The sequence below is a fragment of the Nilaparvata lugens genome, chromosome 7 (genome assembly GCF_014356525.2).
Source record: "Nilaparvata lugens isolate BPH chromosome 7, ASM1435652v1, whole genome shotgun sequence".
NCBI classification, from domain to species: Eukaryota; Metazoa; Arthropoda; class Insecta; order Hemiptera; family Delphacidae; genus Nilaparvata; species Nilaparvata lugens.
This window is the reverse complement of record NC_052510.1, coordinates 61,130,008-61,152,953: the sequence shown is the minus strand read 5'-3', so window position 1 is coordinate 61,152,953 and position 22,946 is coordinate 61,130,008. Positions and strand designations below refer to the sequence as shown.

The 22,946-nt window shown below is 33.3% G+C and overlaps 1 protein-coding gene across 1 annotated transcript in view; it reads left to right on the top strand.

Annotated features, from left to right (window-relative positions):
* The window catches only part of LOC111054828 (protein inturned), a 50,321-nt gene extending 31,233 nt beyond the window's left edge, over positions 1-19,088 (top strand). Inside the window, 11 exon segments of the mRNA XM_039432000.1 lie at positions 621-794; positions 796-849; positions 2,176-2,225; positions 2,944-3,045; positions 5,999-6,135; positions 7,923-8,015; positions 9,020-9,237; positions 12,007-12,098; positions 13,995-14,190; positions 15,299-15,438; positions 17,812-19,088. Coding sequence (XP_039287934.1) covers positions 621-794; positions 796-849; positions 2,176-2,225; positions 2,944-3,045; positions 5,999-6,135; positions 7,923-8,015; positions 9,020-9,237; positions 12,007-12,098; positions 13,995-14,190; positions 15,299-15,438; positions 17,812-17,923 — 1,368 coding nt within the window. The 3' untranslated portion in view covers positions 17,924-19,088.
* The last annotated feature ends 3,858 nt before the right edge of the window (positions 19,089-22,946 follow it).

Sequence of the window (22,946 nt, the reverse complement as noted above, 5' to 3'; positions counted from 1 at the left end):
ACCAACAATGAAAAGAGCATGTTGAACGAATGTCAGCTGATAGGCTGTGTTGTGCTAAAAAGACGTAACTCCAAAAAGCTCCTTGTGTATCTTTCGGATGCAACACGTTGTTTTTGAGAAGATACAAAAGAGCATATGTTGCTTATGGGAAGATACATTAAAGCTCCTTGTGTATCTTTTCGGATGCAACACGTTGCTTTTGGGAAGACACAAAAGAACATAATCTATTGCTTATGGAAAGATACATTTCCAAAAGTGTTCGATGTTTTTGAACGAGTAGTATAGACCCGGACTGTAATTTACATTTCTTTAAATCTCAATTTATTAATTTTAAATATCAAATTTATTTACAACTTTTTCTCGTTAATTGATGTGTCACTCCATACAAAATCCAATGTGGGAAGATCATCATTTAGGATTGTCAGTAGTTATAATCAACAAATCCTTGGAAACAGATTGGAATTAACGTGACAATAAACCAGTAGATCCATCAATTTTAACAGAAATTTCAAGTAAATCGTCAAATATCAAGTAAATAGGAGTGACCTTGAAGTCCCACTCCTATTCAAGTAGAGAAATAATCAAATATAACAAATTTATTTAATATTTTCTGTCATTAGGGCTACCTACTGGGCTCTCACTTACCTAGCCCCGACCTAGTGGATGTTTCGGCATTCTGCCGTCAGACAGCACTGCTGTCCCTCACCCGCCAGGAGTCGCTGCGAAGGGTGGTGATGTGGAGACAGGTCTACCCCCTCTCTTGCAACCGGGGTCTGCAGACCGCCGTAAACACCCCCCACTGCCTATCACCTGCCCAATGGACGATGGTTTATGCTCATTGTCGGCCAGGTAAATTATTATTTACAATTTATGTCTGTGGAATTACGTACAAATTTGACAAAACACTAGTATCCTTTATTTTTTCTAAATTAAAGTAATCCTATAAAAACTCTCAAGTTATCCCTTTGGAAATAAAAAAAAAAAAAAATAAAAATGATAAGTTTTGATTGTATGGTATGAGATGTTGTGATAGTTTTCCATAATTGAAAGAATAAGACTTTGATATTGTCAATATCACTTTTATTTATTCGAAAATTAATTTATAATTCAGAACCAGGTTTCATGGTAAAACCTACCACATCTTCAGCTGAACTAATAAGTTTTGTTGTTATTGGAGGAACAGGAAATTCAATTTTAGGTTATGTGTTGGGATTGTATTTGTTAGTGGGAATGGATGAATTAATGATGAAATTAAACTATGTTAATATTTGAAGAATGGAAAATAACATTTTAAATGGAAATCTAGACATCTTAAAATATTATACAATCACCAGTAAGCTACCAACCAAATTTGATGTATATATATATATATATATATATATATATATAATATATATATATATATTTTTTTTTTTTTTTTAAGATGTCTAGATTTCCATTTAAAATGTAATTTTCCATTCTTCAAATATTAACATAGTTTAATTTCATCATTAATTCATCCATTCCCACTAACAAATACAATCCCAACACATAACCTAAAATTGAATTTCCTGTTCCTCCAATAACAACAAACTTATTAGTTCAGCTGAAGATGTGGTAGGTTTTACCATGAAACCTGGTTCTGAATTATAAATTAATTTTCGAATAAATAAAAGTGATATTGACAATATCAAAGTCTTATTCTTTCAATGATAAGTTTGTTTCAGTCATTGTTTTAAAATTGAAATCAGCTGGCGTGGACGATACTTTTTGGATTTATTCCGAGTTCAGCTACCATTTATCCAACTGTAGGAATTAAGGTTGTTAATAGGCTTGAATTAGGGTTGTTAGTCAGGCTTGTTTCCTTTCTCTCCCACTTGTAGTTTTTGATCAAATTAATGAGTAATGCGTCCAATCAAAAGTTTTTTTAAAAGAGCTGTAAAAAATTATAAAGAAGCCGTATTTGAAAAATTAATGGATTCTATGACAAAATTCTATGAAACTATATTTGAGATAATGAATTTCTAAGAATTAGACTTCCGTAACGAACGTTGCTATCAAAAAATAGATAGATGCTATTGGTTCGAAATACAGTATAATAATTCATTGTCGTACTTTTAAAACCTAATTTCAAGCGTTTTATTCAATATGGTTACATTTTTTTTGATTAGAGTATAATATTATTTCTGTTCACAGGGAAATAGTTTGCTGGTTAACATTTTTGAATCTGCTGGCTGCACTATTAAGTAAGTAGTCATGTTTATTCCTCAAATTATTTTTCACAAACTTCTTTAACACTATCAAAGAAGTAATTGCTTATTGTTATTTTATTTTCATCTTCACAATATTTTTCTTTTTTCATTTTATCGAATCACCACTATCCAAGAGGTAATCAGCTAACTGATTGAACTATTGAATGAAAAAGACTAAGAAATTGTCAAAAACCACAGATTTATTGATACTTAGAAAGACCGGTTTCGGTTATTACACCATTGTCAATCTCTGATAAACGTTTACAACTCTGATAAACAGTTTATCAGAGATTGACAATGGTGTAAGAACCGAAACCGGTCTTTCTAAGTATCAATAAATCTGTGGTTTTTGACAATTTCTTAGTCTTTTTCATTCAATATGAATAATTACCACAATATTAACTTCTCAACTACACAAAAAGAGATTGAACTATCTTTCAACTTAACTTTATTCGACCAGTTTAGCAATACTAATTGTAATATTATAATTATCAATACTTACACTCGGTTGCACGAAAGCCTGTTACATTTAAACCGTGATTAAATGCTACGAGAACCAATCAGAGAAGCATTTTTTTAAAGCCCACTGATTGATTTTTATGGCATTTAATCATGATTGCGATTCAACAGGCTTTTGTGCAACCGGGCCTTATAATTCAATTATTATAATTAGCAATATTTATAATTTTATGTTTCAACTTTTTTATTTCAGAGCAGTTGGCAATCCAGGTCCTGATATCGATTATGTACAGCAAGCCCAAGCCACTCTCAAACATATACACAAGATAGGAGTGCCTGTTGTTGCTGAAAAGTGGTAAGAACTTAAAAAAAAACAAATATTTCGATTAAATTAAAACACTAGAGCATGGTAACAAAAAAGTTTGTTAAATTATCATTTTCATTGAATTGGAAGACTAGGGCCCGGCTGAACAAAGTGTGTTAAATTTTAATCATGATAGATTTTACGAGAACCAATTGGAAAAGGTTTTTGTGGGAAGAACGCTTCTCTGATTGGTGCTCGTGGCTTCCAATCGGGATTGAAAGTTAACAGGATTTCGCATGATTGGGAGTAGATATTGTCGAATCACTGATTTATTAGGAATCGAGTTTCGATTTTTAAGTCGATTTTATTCAAAATATCGGGGACCGAGCTTCGCTCTGGAGTACAAAAGCATAAAAAATGTATTACGAAAGAAGAAATTATAATAAAATTCATAACATTCATACAGAAATGTTCTATCTAATCACAGTAAATTGAGATTAATTCCCAGAGGAATGCAAAAATTTCCCTCATAAAGGCCCGGTTGCACAAAAGCCGGTTAAATTTTAATCCTGATTAATTTCACGTGAACCACATCAGAGAAGACCATTTCAAAAAGATGGATCTACTGGAATTAATCAGGATTGAAAATAACCCGGATTTTTTCAACCGGCACTAAGTACCTGATTGAATGATTACAAAAGTTCAACAGCTGAGTCATAATTTTGGCACAGTCCCACACACATGAACTCGCTCACTCACTTCCATCATCAACAGACGACGAAATAATTATTATCTGCTGTTTTTTCCAAGGATGAATAATAATTATCCTTTTAATGTCCTTCAGCTAGTTTTCCCAGGGATGAGACCTAGTGCAATCGAATTTTTATATTATAAACCTACTATGTTCTGAATTTCGTGAGAATCGTTAGAGCCGTTTTCGAGATCCGGTGAAATACAAACATCCAAACATCTAAACATATAAACAGAAATTGCTCGTTTAACAGTATAGGATAAAATCCTTTAATGATAAAGAATGAGAGTTGCTAGCCATTTTCTGATTAGTTATGAAGGTGATATTGTGGTAATTATCCTTATTGAATAGAAAGACCAGCTGACATAGATATTCATACTAGACTTTAGTGAGGTCCACGTTTAATGGCAGTGTTTTGATTAGCAATGGTATTGCTATCCTAATCTATCATTCAACAAAGCGGATAGCGCTATCTCTTTCTCGCTTTGTTCTGTTGCCAGATTGTCTTTTAACAATTAATAATTAATTAACAAAATATTTCATCTCAATCATGAAAATTCATTATTAAATTATTGAAAAATATAATTGCTTGCTTAATAAAATATAATAATTATATCTATGTTTTGTCTATAGTTATAATGGTAGTGGATAAAAATAGGAGAACAACGTTACCGATCCTCTGTCCTGTCAATGCCTTCTAGTAGGATACAGCAGTAGTAGTTGGTAGTTAATAAAATATTATTGATTATTTTAAACTAGAATGAACAGTTTAATATTACATCAATAAACCTGTATCAACTACCGTCTATAGAAGGCATTGACAAAGCAGAGGATCGGCAACGTTTTTCTCCTATATTTCTCCACTGCCATTATAACGTGGACCTCAATATAGACAAAACATAGATATCCATACTTACTCCCTTTTACTCGGCTGGGCTGAGTGGGAATAGACCTATTAGAACTCATGGTTATTATACAGGGTGGGGCAAAGCCGACTGACGAGTTTGGAAGGGTTATAAGTAATGAACCGTTCAACTTGGAAAAAATTCTTCAATGGGCTCAATTCAGTTTGAAATGTAGTTTTATCGTTAATTTTTGAAAATTATATCAGTTAAATGGCGGCCAACAGCAGCAATACACTGATGTAGCGTATTTTTGAAGTAAGCCCCGCATATGCTTAAATCGGGAGAGCGTGCCGGCCACCTCAAGTCCACCCTTAGTGACATAAGCCGCCCTGGGAATTTGTCTCAACAAATTCATTGAAATGCACCCTGTATGGCTGTAGCGTCATCCTGCTAAAACCATATTTTCCAAAGTCATGTTCCTCAGCAATCGCAGTGTGCCAAAATGCTTTTTTAAACTTCAAAAATACGCTACATTAGTGTACTGCTGCTGATAGCCACCATTCAAATGATACTAATCTTCAAAAATTACCAATAAAAACTGCATTTCAAACTGGATTGAACCCCCATTGAAGAATTTTTCCCAAGTTGAACGGTTCATTACTTACAACCCTTCCAAACTCGTCAATCGGCTCTGCCCCACTCTGTATTTTCTACAACTGAGCGTCGATGTATACACAAGGTTTTTTTAAATTTTGCATCTTAAGGATAATATGAAAAGAAAAGGAATTCCTCCATACTCTGATATGACTGTATATATAATCTACTCTGAAGATAGGATTAATCAGTCTATAGAATTATTCATAATCAATAAGCTGACAAGTGGATTACACAGATGTTCTGGAGAAGCCGTGTCTATCTCAATGAGGTTTATAGTTTCAATCAAAGACCTTAAAGAGTTATGCATCTTTAAGGTCTTTGGTTTCAATATTTTGTTTTGCAGTCATGGTATTATTATGCGTGCCCATCAGTATCGATATTCTCACATTTGAAATAGCTTGTAGCTAGAGGGATAATATATCACAAATTGTATATGATTATTTTTGTATCTGTTTTGTTTTGAGTTGAATAAATGAAATGAACTAATTTGATAGGTGATTAGAAATAATCCAATAAACTAAATAATGGTGAAGAAATTATAATATTTTTTATTGTAAAACATTTATTTTCATCAGATGGAAAGATTATCACGGAACTGGATGAATTGTATCATATTGAATACAAATTGAAATGTGAACTGAGTTTGTTAACATTTCAAACAGGTGAATCAGATACTTGTGGATGAGAAAACTACGTGAGGTCTACTGTTCACAGAACTACTAGTATTTTAAAATTAATTTATATTTTTCAGGATCTCGAACTGTGTGAGGCCGCAGGTGATAGCTCCTGACTCCCCAACAAAAGTTTCTCCGAAACGGGCTTCTAATGAAAATTCCCTACAGTCCAAATCTGGAGATTCTCCAAACTCTAAAAGCTTGAATACATCGAGTGAGTAGTCTTTTTTCTTTAGGGCTACTGTTGAATATAAATAAAAATAGAAATCCAAGAACCCTTTTTAAAATTATTTAATCACAACATGTTTCGGCTATACGATGCCATTATCAAGTGATTGGAAAATATTCACTTTCATATATTTATAAATAAAATAAATATTTATAATATAGCTGAAACATGTTGTGACTGAATAATTTTAAAAAGGGTACTGAGATTTCTATTTTTATTTATATCGAGTGAGTAGTGTATCTTATTTAAAAAAAATTCTGTATCATATTTATAAGTTAACAATATTATTAAAAAATATATTGTAAAGGCAAGAACAGTAGTGTGAGTGTAGCACTACCACACCAGATTTCTTCATCAGGTATTCATTCAAGTTTCGTAAATTCTCTAAGGGCCGGTTTCCGAGCTCGGGATTTAGCTAAGTTCTAGACTTTAAACAGCTGGAGTTAGAAAATTGGCTTTCCGAAACAGGGTGTAGCACTACCTCCGTAAAAAAATCCCTAGTACATTCTGGTGACGTCAGCACAGGTAGGGCTCCTTCACCAATAAAATTTGTGGATTTCAGCTGATCTATATCAGCTAGTGTTTCTATTGATGTAGGAGCCCTATCTGTGCTGACGTTACCATCAACCACCTGTCATGCACTATAGCTTTGTTTACAGAGGTAGTGGGCATAGTCGTAGTTTTTATGATTATCTTTATTCTCTCATTTCTATAATTGGAAACGTTTTTCCTTGACGAAATAATTGACCTAAATAATTCAAAATAGCTGAAACTTCATAATATTTTCTCTTTATTTCATTTTGTGTTCAATTTCCTAGTTTTTCGAAATTTTAATTTAAACGTGGACTGCGACTACGCCCCGTTTCGGAAAGCCAATTTTCTGACTTCAGCTGTTTAAAGTCTAGAACTTAGCTAAATCCCGAGCTGGAAACCGGCCCTAAATGTACTTACCAATTTCGATAGCCCTGAATATTGCTTATCAATGCCTAAATATTCTAACGCTTTCTTCTTCTCTGTATTGTTTATATTATTGAACATTTTATTTTACTTAAATATCCCAATCACTTTGATGTTCCATATTGTAAGAGTATGCTTTATTCTTCTCTACATATTTTATATTTTTGAAATTATTATTTTCGCCACACTGCACAGAAAGCAGCTGTTTTCCAGTCCCTACGTAGATCTGAAAGACATTGTTTGCAGACGACTCTCGTCTGACGTCAGAACAGGTTTCTTTCCGGCCTAGGCCGGAAAGAGTTCCCTTTCCAGCCGCTAACATGGAACTAAGAATGATGATCAAAAAACAGCTGATCAAAAAACTTTTCATTATTTGACTTGTGTTCATCATTCAATAATTAAAGCATTTATAATAATAATCTTATTGTCATTTGAAAGAATAAAAAAGTATAAACTCAACCTCCCACATAATTGAACATCATCTTTTAGGTTATTTAGACAAATCAGAATAAAAAACAAAAATACTTGGACAATTTCTTGATATTCAAATTACCTCAGATTTGCTAGAGCTATCACCTTCCACTTCTGCTTTCGAAAGTGCTTAGTAAACAACTATTCTCATAAATGTATTGTTTATTTTTGTGTGTGGCGAAAAATAGCGTTCGCACCACGGGCAAAAATGTTTTTCCGGCTCTCAATCGGCCTACGGCCTCGGACTTGAAAACCGATTTCGAGCCGGAAAAATCTCATTTTCTGCTCTAGGTGCGAAATATACTATTTTCTCAATAACTATCATAATCTCTCTGATGTTCCAGATTCTTCTTCAAATAGTAAAAAACTACAAGAAATAACATCGATTCTGAAACGGCGCGGGAGTCCCAATGAGAGTAGTACAGCTTTTCCATCAGGTAATTTTTAAAGTAAATTTCACTTTTACTTAGATCACCACTTGAAAATTGGCTGTAGTTAACTTTTTGGGTCATCACCAACGATAGGGCAAGTGTGTTTCACATGTGTGTACTTACACACATGCTAGTCATGCATGTTGTGTCATCAGCGAAAGGCTTTGAACAACTTTTTTGGAGGTTAAGTTATGGTGTCTTCGATTTTTGTTCATGTTTTCTTAGCTGCTTTATTTGAAGTTGAGTCATTTTTTAAAAACACTTCACTTACATGGGCTACTTTTGTACAAATTAATAAAAACAATATAAGCAAACAAACAAAATAAAAAACAAAGTTTTTTATATTGTTTTTATTAATAAGTCATTTTTTATCATTATAGTTTGCAAATTTGCAATGGTTATTGGTTGTTTGTTTTATGTTAGAAGCTGCTGTCAAGCAGTGGTTTCATTCGAAGTTTTTGCGTGAATGTCTTTTTTGTTCAAAGACATGTCCGTTCACACATGCTCGACACACTTGTCCTGTTGTTAGTGGCCACCCTTATGTTTGATTAAATTTTAAAATTGTGATCATTCACCATATATACAGTAACAGCAACAGGTCAGAAAAATTTTGCTGTGAACTCTTATTCTGTGTTGATTAACCTATAGTGATCTGTATAAGACAGTTCTTTCCTTTATTATAGTATAGATTACAGTACAAATATTGCTAATTAGTCAAAGTGGTATCATTATATGTGGCAATATAATTAAATTAATATTCTGGTTCTTTTTAAAGTTTAATTTAAAAGTATTACAAGGTTCCTAGTAATCTTCTATAATTAAACATTCAAGTAATAATAATACTGCGGGTGATGTCCACATAAACTCTTAGGCTTGTGCGTGGGTAAATAGTGAGAGGGATGATGATGAGAGATGACGACTACTTTTTACGTTGACGGGACCGACGGAATATCGTCTCCTCCTAAACTAGCCCTATTAGAACCTTATTAGTTTAATGTTTGTTTTTCTAGGGTTGTTACAACAGTGTGATACCACATCTGAAGGCAGCAGTGTAATCAGTGGTGGTGGCGGCGGGGGTGGTGATGAGCTGGGGGTGGTTCCGCCCCCCATTGTGGGCAGGCGAGCCGAGCGTGAGCGGGGGGCGGGGCCAGCCAGTGCCAGCGACAGCCAATCACGGCGCAGCGATTCTGATGACGATCTCTCCGATTCTGATTGGGCGCCTTACATGGTCAGTATTGTCATATTCATTAATTGTTCCATACGGTCGGATCTTTCAAGGCCCGGTTGCACAAAAGCCTGTTCTTGAATATGCCACAAATAATATCGATCGGGGTCAGCGGTGGTACTGCTTTTAGCAGATAAAAAAGCGAGGTCAGTGTACTGCCCTTAGTCTCACTGATAACGAATAATGGTAACTGTGCCCTATTCAACCTCCATACTCTCTGAGAAGACTTTTTCCATGTAGCCGATTGAGGGAACTTGAAATTGATTGATCCTCAAATAGTGAGGTCCACGTTATAATGGCAATGGAGAAAGATAGGAGAACAACGTTGCCGTTGCCTCTGTCTTGTCAATGCCTTCTGTAGACGGTAGCTGATAAAGGTTTATTGATGTAATATTAACTGTTCATTCTCGTTTAAAATAATCAATTATTCTATTATATTGAGGGAGCAATTTCTGTATTTTTATATATTTATATCTGGTTATTTATGTTCAACGGATCTCGAAAACGGCTCTAACGATTTGCACGAAATTTGAAACATAGTAGGTTTATGATATAAAAATTGGATTGCACTTGGTCTCATCCTTGGGAAAACTCGCTGAAAGACATTAAAAGGATAATTCATCTTTGGCTGAAACAGCTGAGACTTTCGTCGTCTGTGGATAGTAAAAAGTGAGCGAGTGATTCTGTGGAAAATCAAAATATCGCATCCCCGAAATTCATAATCTGACAGCTGTGGAATATAAACACGATCATTTTAGAGAATTGTGTTCTGTTTATCAATAAATAAAAATAACGAGCGAAGCTCGGAGCCCCGATATTGTATAATATTAACTGTTCATTCTCGTTTAAAATAATCAATTATATTTTATTAAGCAAGACATTATATTTTTTAATAATTTCAAATTGAATTTTCATAATTAAGATGAATAGAGAAGATATAACTAGTAGTTTTGTGAACAGTAGACCTCACGCAGTATTCTCATCCACAAGTACTTGATTGAAACTATAGACCTTATGGAAATACAGCAATAGATTGGCTTCTCCACACATCTGTGTAATCACTTGTCAGCTGATTTATGATGAATAATTCTATATACTGATTTTTACTCTAATATTGGCGTATGAAGGAGGCTCCTTTTTCCTTTTATATTATCCTTGAAATGCAAAATTTCCAAAAACCTTGTATATACGTCGACGTACAATTAAAAAAGGAACATACATGTCAAATTTCATAAAAATCTATTATTGCGTTTCGCCGTAAATGCGCAACATATAAACATTCAAACATTTAAACATTAAGAGAAATGCCAAACCGTCGACTTGAATCTTAGACCTCACTTCGCTCGGTCAATTAAGATTATTATGCACGGCCACTCCAGAAAACATCTCCACATAATTGGACTCAAAAATGATAGTCAGATGTGTAGGTTTTGTAATCAGTCTGAAGAGACTGCTAAGCATATCATACTGGATTGCCGAAGTCTTGGAGCTAGAAGAAGGGGGGCTCTGTTTGGCTGCAAGCAACCAGGTGAGGAATGGGATGTTGGTATAGGGAAGGAACCCCTGGATCTTGTAAAGGACACGGGAGTTGGTTTGCCTAACTAACATACTTTGGGACACACAATAAGCTTCGGTTGACCTGTGAGGTTCTTTGAACGTTTGGATCTTTGAATCTGTCCTTTCTAAAACATAAACATAGCATATTATTGCAGATAGCATAGCATAGAATTATTACAAAATAAAAATTTCCTTTAAATCAACTGAAATTAATTGATTTCTTCCAGGGGGTGCTCCTAGAGGCAGTGTTTTTTCTTTGATGTCTCCTCCTTTCACTATTGTATTTTCTGTGTTTATTATTGATTGTGACGATTCAATGTTGTGAAGCTTGTCTTTTATATGCAACTACTTGAATAAATAAAATTTTATTGATTGATTGATTAGCCAAAACGTGTCTCTTTAAAAGATAATTACAATGGTACTATAGTCTGTTCATCGAAAGGAAATACTATAACATAACTTTTTCGCCACACTGCACAGAAAGCAGCTGTTTTCCAGTCCCTACGTAGATCTGAAAGACATTGTTTGCAGACGACTCTCGTCTGACGTCAGAACAGGTTTCTTTCCGGCCTAGGCCGGAAAGAGTACCCTTTCCAGCCGCTAACAAGGAACTAAGAAAGGTGATCAAAAAACAGCTGATCAAAAAAACTTTTCATTATTTGTGTTCATTATTCAATAATTAAAACATTTATAATAATATCATCTTATTGTCATTTGAAAGAATAAAAATGTATAAACTCAACCTCCCACATAATTGAACATCATCTTTTAGGTTATTTAGACAAATCAGAATAAAAAATAAAAATACTTGGACAATTTCCTGATATTCAGATTACCTCAGATTTGCTAGAGCTACCACCTTCCACTTCTGCTTTCGGAAGTGCTTAGTAAACAACTATTCTCATATATACATTGTTTATTTTTGTGTGTGGCGAAAAATAGCGTTCGCACCACGGGCAAAAATGTTTTTCCGGCTCTCAATCTTTTCTACTCCTCGGCCTACGGCCTCGGACTTGAAAACCGATTTCGAGCCGGGAAAAATCTCATTTTCTGCTCTAGGTGCGAAATATACTATTGCGCTTGTGTATAAAACTAATGACTCTTATCAGTTTCTTTATAAGTAGAAGAGCAATCAATTAATTCAGCTATTAATTGTATTGATATGATTCATTACTCTCATACTAATGTTTCAAATTGTATGCTCTCATTTTTTAGGATCACAGGAGAATGTATGGGAGCCGAGCTCTGGATATGGTCGACCTTGGCAAGTCACTTCTTTCGGATGTCAGCTACACTCTACCCTCTCAGTAAGTTTCTAGGATTTCAATACTGTGAGGCCCGGCTGCCCAAAAGCCGGTTAACCTTTAACCGTGATTAATTTCACGAGAACCAATCATTGCAATAATCTCTGATTGGTTTTCGTGGAACTAACCATAGTTAAAATTCAACCGGTTTTTGTGCAACCGGCACTGAATCTTGTAAATTAAAAGCTTTCCATCCATAGTAGCTTGATCTATGAATAAGAGTACGAGTACATTATCATGGGATAGGGAATGCTGTGATGGTTTTACCTGTACGTACTCCATTAGATCCTATCACTTAGGCGGGATGCACACCGGAGAAACGCGTTTCGTGAAAAAAGCTTCAGGAAACGTGAAATGAGAGTTGCTCGCAATCGACTGATAAGATTAAGCAGGGAACGTTTCTTTTGTATGCATGCGCGAGTGAAACGGATTGCATGAAACAAGTTTCATGAAAGAGGGCTTCACGAAATGCGTTTCTCCGGTGTGCATCCCGCCTTAGGGTCGGTTTCCGTTTCGGAAAGCCAATTTTCTGACTCCAGCTGTTTAACGTTAAGAACTTGGCTAAATCCCGAGCTCGAAAACCGGCCCTAAATATTTCAAATCTTATAATTGATTGCAGTATCTATCCAGCGTAGCGAAGATGGATAGGATGGATTTAGAATACTTGTAAAACTGTCAACTTAAAAGGTATTGGATTGAAATAAAGTGCATAACGTATTGTTACAATGGAAGTTTATTAACGAAAACTTGGTCTAGTTTTGCATTACACCTTGCATTGATATGTTAGCGGAATGCGCAGTTGCCCCGTCTTGTTGGAACCACATATTGTCCATGTCGTAAGTTAGTGTGGTGATCATCAAATCCTGGTGATGTCCGTGAGCGAGCAATGCGGAACATTAGTTAATTCTTTGTATTAAATTATTTTTATAGTGAATTAAATAGGAATAAATATAAATCATGAATGTTAACTCATTGGAAAATCCTAAATTCATTACAAAAACACTAAATTGACAAGTCTTTTTCTGTTTTTTTTTCTATTGAATGAAAAAGACTAAGATATTGTTTTTTTTCTTTCCATTACCGACTAATTAATCTACATTTACAGACTTACCTGTGAGATTTAATCGTTGATGATATAAATCACTCTTTGGGCTGTCCTACTACGATTAAACATGAAAAACTATACATTAGTGGCAGCGAGCATACAACTAAAAAATTCCGAATTATTAACGTAAATTAAAAGGGGACACTTATGAATTTTAATACTACAAACATCGTAAAAATTTGTACAAAAATCAGTCTTACCATCTAGACTCACACAGCTTTTAAAAGTAAGTAAATCAATAAATGAGTCAATCAATATTCAGAGTATCGAGATCGAGCACTAAATTAAGGACTGACTCCAATAATGCCTCGTCTGAGAATGAAAGCATTAATTTGTCATTTTATGGCTGAAATTTTCAAAAACAAGAATCAGTCTTACCATCTAGACTCACACAGGTTTTGAAAGTAAGTAAATCAATAAATTAATCAATCAATATTCAGAGTATCGAGATCGAGCACTAAACTTATTGTTTAGAGACTGACTCCAATAATGCCTCGTCTGAGAATGAAAGCATTAATTTGTCATTTTATGGCTGAAATTTAAAAAAACTAACTTGACTAAGATTCCTGTAATAAATTTTCATCGTAACTACACGTTTTGCACTTTATTTCAAACCAACACCTTTAAAATTGATAGTTTAACAAGTATTTTAAAACAACCCGATATGGGCCACCTTGTATTTGATCATTTGAATCAATTTCCTATATATTGCCTGATTGAGTGTGTTGTATGCATTATATTATTTTCAACAAAGTGAATAATCATTCTTCTAATAATTTATTTTTGTTTTGAAGCCTCCTAGCGGGATCACAGAACACGCTATTCCACTATGTGCAGCTGGATCTGAGTGAAGGCCTTCTGCTCTCTCCGGCCGTCGAGAGGGAAGTGACGTCATCACACCTCTTTGCGCACATCTTGGCACAGTTCCGCGCATGTGCGCTGCAGATACACACACTCCTACAGAACACTGTCAACTTCAAGCAGTTGAAGGTATGTGTCGTCAAGTTTGGTCATTTAATTAAAGTAGTATTCAATTGATAATACTATAATGCCATACACCTGTTTATGGTTTAATAATACTTATTTATTTATTCATTTATTCATATGCAAATACAATTCAGGTAAAAACAACAGGCATTTGCCCAAAACTGCTTCAAACCTTAATTTGGAATACACAGTCTAAAGGTTATGCTACTTACGTAACTTGAATGATAATTCGTACACAATTTTGAGTCCAAAAAATGTATCTACTACAATTTTGAATTTATTAGATTGATCAATTTCCAAATACGAATCCAAACAAAACTCTTCCTTCACAATTGCAAAAAAAATATTGAAAATTTCACTCAAATCTTATTCTAATTTTTACTCATGTATATATATTATATTGCATTATATATTTTTTTAATAAAATTTGATTTGATGCAGTCGAGAGTTTCATGTTTCCGCTACTCTCTCGCCGAGTTTTGCCGAGTCGCTCGCCGAATCCCCAACGTCTCCGATCGTGTGTTGATGGGAAGGATATTATTTTGATATTCTTTTCAGAAAGTCGACAATAATTTGCTGAAACACCGCCGATTTATGTAGTTACATTACAATATTATATTATCGATATTCAAATCGACATTAATCGGATTGAAGTCGAGCCGAGGGCATTGTAGCCATCCACACTCTCGCGTTCGTCGTCATTCGTACGAACTCGACGAGAGTGAAGCGCCGGCATGATAGTCTATTCTGTGATTTCAATTATTATACTTCGATTCATCTACTTAGGGCCAAGCCACACGAAGCGTTTTATCAGATGAGTCGGCAGGGCAGTAAGTTCTCCGCTTGGCTGATTATCAGTGCAGTGTATGATTGAATTGGTCCGTTAATTATTTATTATTATTAAACGAAAATCCAAATTGAATGCTGCAATTCACCCCGAAGACTTCTGCTATTGCAAATATTGACAACAGGGTAAAACAGCTAGATGGAAATTCGATGAGCGCTACTATTCAAAAATTATTTGTCAGCCCGTCTCAGTCATTTCCATCTGTTAATTATTTATGTTGTCCAACTAATTTTGTTATTAATGAAGAATTTCTATTTCACGAAGGTGCACGAAATCCACGAGTCACACATGAACAAATCGCTGGTGGCCATCAAAGAGCACGGAGTGCTTTTCGAGACTTCCGGTTCTCCGGTGGAGGGAGAAGGTACAAAGAAAATGGCGCCGATTTGCTTCTGGGTTGTTGGGTGAGTTGGTTGTCTCACTTTATCCGTATTTTTTCACTCACAAATTCAGCGCTGGTTTGAGAGATAATGGGCCCCATGAATAAAGTTGAGCATTTGCTTATACTTTTAAAATATGGAGCATTTGCTTCATTTTCTATGAATAAACGTGAGCTAAACCTTTTGCTCATGCTCATCAAAAAAATATTTTGAGCATTTGCTCAAAAGTAAAAGCTTATACTCAAAATTGTATGAATAAACTAGAGCGTTTGCTCAACTTTTGAAGCAATTGCTTCAAAAAAGGTGAGTCTATAGTCTAGAGCAGCTTATCACCTTGTGCTCAAAGTAAAATGGCTCAACTAATTCGTATGAGGAAGAGGAAACTATACCAGATACGATCACAACCAATAGTTGAGAACCACAAAACTCTTTTTAGATTCAACGATGATATATTATATCACCATTATTCCTACAAAAGGATAAATACAAAATATAGCAAAATATCTTTTTATTAACCTCTTCATGTATGTTATGATAATATTATATTATTTACTAGCCGTCAAAAAAACCTGATATAAATTTATTATACAAAAAACCTGATATAAAGATTGCCATCACTCTTTAAGATTGCCAAATAGGCATTTAAGAAGATGAGGGTGTAGACGATTATAAAGAAGCTATTGAGATTATAAGAATATGCTTAAGATTATTATAGAGATGACATTTTTTCACGCTATTATTTCAAAATTCTAAACTCAACTAACCTAAAACTCTATTCATAAATTAATAGAAAACAGAGCAGACGACGCAAACACAAGCGGTGCCCCCTACTTGCATATTTAGCGCTTCCGTGAGCTATAAAAACAAAGTAAGGCTACAAAAGCGAATTAGCAGATGAAAAATCTTTAAAATACGTGAGCATTTGCTCCATAGTTCAGGAGCATAAGGTAAAGCTTATATAAAAATGAGCAATGATTTTGCTTCTACCTTTTGCTCATGAGCATTTGCTCTGGTTTTATTCATATGGGCCAATATCGCATAATTATTGAAGAATTTATAGCAGATATATGTAATATAATAAAGGAAAAAACTGGCTTATACACGTACACGATAGGGAAATTATGTTAGACGCATCATCACCTCTGAACTACTGGACTGATTAACTTGAAATTTTGCATATAATTTTCAATTAACCGAGGATCGTTATAGGAATATTTTCAATTCTTCAAGATTTCATCACGTCAAGTTTTCAGTTTGTCAAGTTATAAAATAGCTCCTTTGCGGAGCTCGGGTTACAATCCGACCCCAGACTTGCAGTCGTACTTGTACACGAGAGATGGCTGCATTTTTGAACCTGCATGGTGTGAAACGTTATAGAGACCGGCGTGATATAAGTCCCGATCTATCTAAGGGACTATAACGGTTTGAGAGCGAAAATGTAGATTTTCTCACTTCGCAATTTCTTGATGAAAACACTGATGCAAGGGGTGGAGGATTAACTGCAAGGAAAAAGATGGAAATTTTTCTGAGATACCTTAGTGATCCAGGATTCTAAAGTGATGTTGCCAACGACATGGGAGTTGAAAGAAGTACCGTCAGCAGAACATTTTCAAGTTTATTGGATAAAATAGTGTCGAAGTCTGAAGATTGGATTAAATTTCCACGCACTATTGAAGATATGGATCAGGCCAAGGCAGATTGGGCTTCAAAATTTCGCATTCCGACTGTCATTGGTGCTATAGATTGCACTCACGTGCAATCGGCGTTTAGCGGCGAAAACAGAACAAGTCACAACATGAAAGATGCTTAGTAGTCTGTATGGTGCTACAAGTATTTACTTGCCTTTCTTGCGAATTCGGTTGTCTCGCGAGTAAATACTTCCTAGTAAACCCTCGGGTTGGCGAGTGCATGGCCACCAGGAAACTCGACGCTTTATTCACATCAGTTTACTTGGAGTTTAAATACTCGTTACATTTTACTTGTAAGTAAATACTCTTCGTACTCGTTTTTATTCACACCACCCAGTAGCCATCCACATCTCGTCGTCATTTGTACGCACTGGCGTACAACCACCCATGTACACACTAGTCGTCATTGGCCTACATTGGGCCAACATGTAGATGCGGCTTCAAAATAATTCTTACAAAAAAAAGTGCAATTGAATGATATTACAACCACATGAGTTATTGTGGTGGTTTTCTAAACTGTATTCATAAAATTATGTTTTCATACAATATTGTTATTTTTTTAATTATTTCTGTTGATTTCTGTTGATATTACAACCACATGAGTTATTATGGTGGTTTTCTAAACTGTATTCATAAAATTATGTTTTTTCATACAATATTGTTATTTTTTAAAATTATTTCTGTTGATTTCTTGAAAATTATGTTGCAGACGACTCTTCTTCAACCCGCACCCGAAGGAGGTCTATGTTTGCTACCAAGAATCTGCCTCTCAAAATATGGTCGAAATCGCATTTAGATTGGCTTTGAGTACATCTGGCTAATTAAACTACGGTAACTACTTATTCAACCCTTATTATTATATAAAAATTCTGTAAAATTGTTTTCATTTCTCATATTCTAAAGCTAGATTCGCATACAACAGTAACAGTGAAAATATAATTTCCATAAGTTCTAATGGTCATAATTTATTCATTTTTCAATAAATTCGTGATATTTCCAGACAACATTCCAGTGTTTCATTAAGGCTCAACTCACACTTCGCGACTCAGTTCAAGAAGAGACTCGACTCTAGTCGAGAGCATGTGTTTCCAAATGGTGACACTCAGACCAGTCGATTCTAGTCTCCGCGACTGTCACCATTTGAAAACACATGCTCTCGACTAGAGTCGAGTCTCTTCTCGACCTGAGTCGCGTAAGTGTGAGTTGAGCCTAATAGTTCATACACTCATATATTCATACTCACTCTGTTAGACTGGTAATTATATTGCCACTGTTATATGCGAATCCAGCTCTATCGGAACATTTTTCTGCAGTTAGAAATAGTATCAACTCCAATTTCATTCAAAATGAGATTTTGGTGTGATTTGAAACGTCTTTTGAAGTTTTACAAACTAGGAATAAATTACTATTAGAAGAGAAATGAAAATAAAAATCCAAGTACCCTTTTTTAAAATTGTTTATTCATTTTTTAAAATTTCTATTCAAGATTAGCCCTAACAAAAATTATTATTAGAAGGTTTGCCATGGTTTATTGTTACATTGGTTTTTCTAACTGGAGGATAAACCGTTTTCAATTATGGGTTTTGTTTTGCAGCAAAAACCAGTTAGACGACGTTTTAATTGTAAACATTATGCCCGACGTTTTATTGAGAAGTTTTCATATAACTATCAACTATGGGTGAATAGACATCCATGTAAATATTAATATTACCTATTATAAATATTACAGCCATTCAGTACTTATCATTGTCTTCAATGAAGACTTGTCATTCATAAGTGATATATTTTTTTTACAATAGTGTTTGTATTTTTACACACATTTTTGTTAGGTAGTGAAATTAATTAATTTATATCAGAAAATTATTTGTACTAATCAACACCTAGGGTAAAGTAGGTATTGTAATATTCAAATATCTCAGCAGCAGTCAAGTTGAGTATTGTAACGAATCCGTCCATTCTTCACATACTGCAGAAAATGTGAATTATTTATTTATTTATTCAATTGGCATTATAGATCATAATTATAATAAATATAATATGATTGGGAGAAGACAACAGGCATAGCCCAAAACTGTCTTCTCCCAAATTTTTACAAATAAAAGTTTCAAAAAGAATAAGGTTAAGATTTCACTTTCACTTCAAAAAGTCCAATTTCCTCTTCAAAACTAATGAATAAACACAAATTTTTGAATTTTGATATTTAAAAACTGATTAAAAACAAAAATATTTCACTCAAATCTCTACAGATTGAAAATTTTTGAGTAATTTTGCAAAATTTTGAGCCAGAAAAGAAACACAACACTTTATATTAGCATAGCTGTCTAATAATGCTATAAAAGCTAATAAATTATAAAAGCAATATAATTGCCATAGATTTTATCATGTACAAAAACATGTATATATTGCAATGTGTCATCACATTGGCGAAATTCACAATTCTTGAGTTATAAGCATTTGAAGATGAGTGATTTTTCTGATCTGAGTGTGGAGAAAATATTTTATGTTTGAGTGAATAACTCACCCTGTATTGTAGCGAACGTCTCATATTATAGCACAACACTTGTTAGGTCAACCTCTATCCATAGCCCGAGTATCATCCAAATCTGGGAGATTTGCGTTTTTCATGAAATCCATGAATTTTTGCGAAAATGGTCAAAAATTTAAATCGCTCAAACTCTCAGGAATGATAGAGCTTGACGAGAGGAACAATAATATGTCATCACATTGGTGAAATTCATTCCTATTCTTGAGTTAAAAGCATTTGAAGAAGAGTGATTTCTCTGATCTGTGAGTTGAGCCTAATAGTTCATACACTCATATATCATACTCACTCTGTTAGACTGGTAATTATATTGCCACTGTTATATGCGAATCCAGCTCTATCGGAACATTTTTCTGCAGTTAGAAATAGTATCAACTCCAATTTCATTCAAAATGAGATTTTGGTGTGATTTGAAACGTCTTTTGAAGTTTTACAAACTAGGAATAAATTACTATTAGAAGAGAAATGAAAATAAAAATCCAAGTACCCTTTTTTAAAATTGTTTATTCATTTTTTAAAATTTCTATTCAAGATTAGCCCTAACAAAAATTATTATTAGAAGGTTTGCCATGGTTTATTGTTACATTGGTTTTTCTAACTGGAGGATAACCGTTTTCAATTATGGGTTTTGTTTTGCAGCAAAAACCAGTTAGACGACGTTTTAATTGTAAACATTATGCCCGACGTTTTATTGAGAAGTTTTCATATAACTATCAACTATGGGTGAATAGACATCCATGTAAATATTAATATTACCTATTATAAATATTACAGCCATTCAGTACTTATCATTGTCTTCAATGAAGACTTGTCATTCATAAGTGATATATTTTTTTACAATAGTGTTTGTATTTTTACACACATTTTTGTTAGGTAGTGAAATTAATTAATTTATATCAGAAAATTATTTGTACTAATCAACACCTAGGGTAAAGTAGGTATTGTAATATTCAAATATCTCAGCAGCAGTCAAGTTGAGTATTGTAACGAATCCGTCCATTCTTCACATACTGCAGAAAATGTGAATTATTTATTTATTTATTCAATTGGCATTATAGATCATAATTATAATAAATATAATATGATTGGGAGAAGACAACAGGCATAGCCCAAAACTGTCTTCTCCCAAATTTTTACAAATAAAAGTTTCAAAAAGAATAAGGTTAAGATTTCACTTTCACTTCAAAAAGTCCAATTTCCTCTTCAAAACTAATGAATAAACACAAATTTTTGAATTTTGATATTTAAAAACTGATTAAAAACAAAAATATTTCACTCAAATCTCTACAGATTGAAAATTTTTGAGTAATTTTGCAAAATTTTGAGCCAGAAAAGAAACACAACACTTTATATTAGCATAGCTGTCTAATAATGCTATAAAAGCTAATAAATTATAAAAGCAATATAATTGCCATAGATTTTATCATGTACAAAAACATGTATATATTGCAATGTGTCATCACATTGGCGAAATTCACAATTCTTGAGTTATAAGCATTTGAAGATGAGTGATTTTTCTGATCTGAGTGTGGAGAAAATATTTTATGTTTGAGTGAATAACTCACCCTGTATTGTAGCGAACGTCTCATATTATAGCACAACACTTGTTAGGTCAACCTCTATCCATAGCCCGAGTATCATCCAAATCTGGGAGATTTGCGTTTTTCATGAAATCCATGAATTTTTGCGAAAATGGTCAAAAATTTAAATCGCTCAAACTCTCAGGAATGATAGAGCTTGACGAGAGGAACAATAATATGTCATCACATTGGTGAAATTCATTCCTATTCTTGAGTTAAAAGCATTTGAAGAAGAGTGATTTCTCTGATCTGTGAGTAGAGGTAAAATTTTATGTTTCAGTGAATAACTCACCCTGTATTGTAGCGAAATGTCTCATATTATAGTATCTGTTATATGAAACAGTATGGTATTTGTTTATAAGTTTTATGTATTAATTTAATAATAATCGTGCTATATATAAAGTTTTTAATTACAGTATTAATTTTTTCAAAGTGGTAAATTTATTTCTACCTCATTTTTTATATTTTTGTACTTATATTCATTTTGTAATAACTTTATTCCTTTTTAGGTAGAAGTAAACAGATTATGATTTTTGTAACTAGTTGAGCTAATTGTTAATTTGTAAATTAATTTATGTATTCATTTATGAATAATAATTGTATTATTCTGTAAGAATTAACGTTGTTATTCTAGAATGATTATGTATGAATAATAATTGTATTATTGTGTAAGAATTAACGTTGTTATTCTAGAATTATGAAATTCTGTAACTCTATAATGTACATTTTTGAATGAAAAGCAATATATTTCGATTAATCTGTTTTATTTCAAATTGTTTACAAAGTATAAACAAAGCTTGAAAGTGTATAAGAAAATAGTGAGATCTCAAATCACTCAAAATTCAGTAAATGTATGATATATTTTACAAAGTATAAACAAAGCTTGAAAGTGTATAAGAAAATAGTGAGATCTCAAATCACTCAAAATTCAGTAAATGTATGATATATTTTACAAAGTATAAACAAAGCTTGAAAGTGTATAAGAAAATAGTGAGATCTCAAATCACTCAAAATTCAGTAAATGTATGATATATTTTACAAAGTATAAACAAAGCTTGAAAGTGTATAAGAAAATAGTGAGATCTCAAATCACTCAAAATCAGTAAATGTATGATATATTTTACAAAGTATAAACAAAGCTTGAAAGTGTATAAGAAAATAGTGAGATCTCAAATCACTCAAAATTCAGTCAATGTATGATATATTTTACAAAGTATAAACAAAGCTTGAAAGTGTATAAGAAAATAGTGAGATCTCAAATCACTCAAAATTCAGTAAATGTATGATATATTTTACAAAGTATAAACAAAACTTGAAAGTGTATAAGAAATAGTGAGATCTCAAATCACTCAAAATTCAGTCAATGTATGATATATTTTTTAAACTTATTGTTGAAAAATGTGCAAGATCAATGTGTACTATTTAAAATTGTTGGCAATATACAGATATATTATTATGTAATAAATATTCTACTGAAATGAATAAATATTTTACAAATATGTTTAACCTTCTTTTGCTGAACAGAACATAAAAAAATGTGTAAGTCCCTTTATTAAGATAGGGTATACACTCACTGGAAATTCACTTTTGATTATTTCTGATGTTTATTCCTGATCCATTATTTCTAATGGAAAAATCCATTATTTCTAATGGTGCACACTCACTAGAAATTCACTTTTGATTATTTCTGATGTTAATTTCTATTCCATTATTTCTAATGGG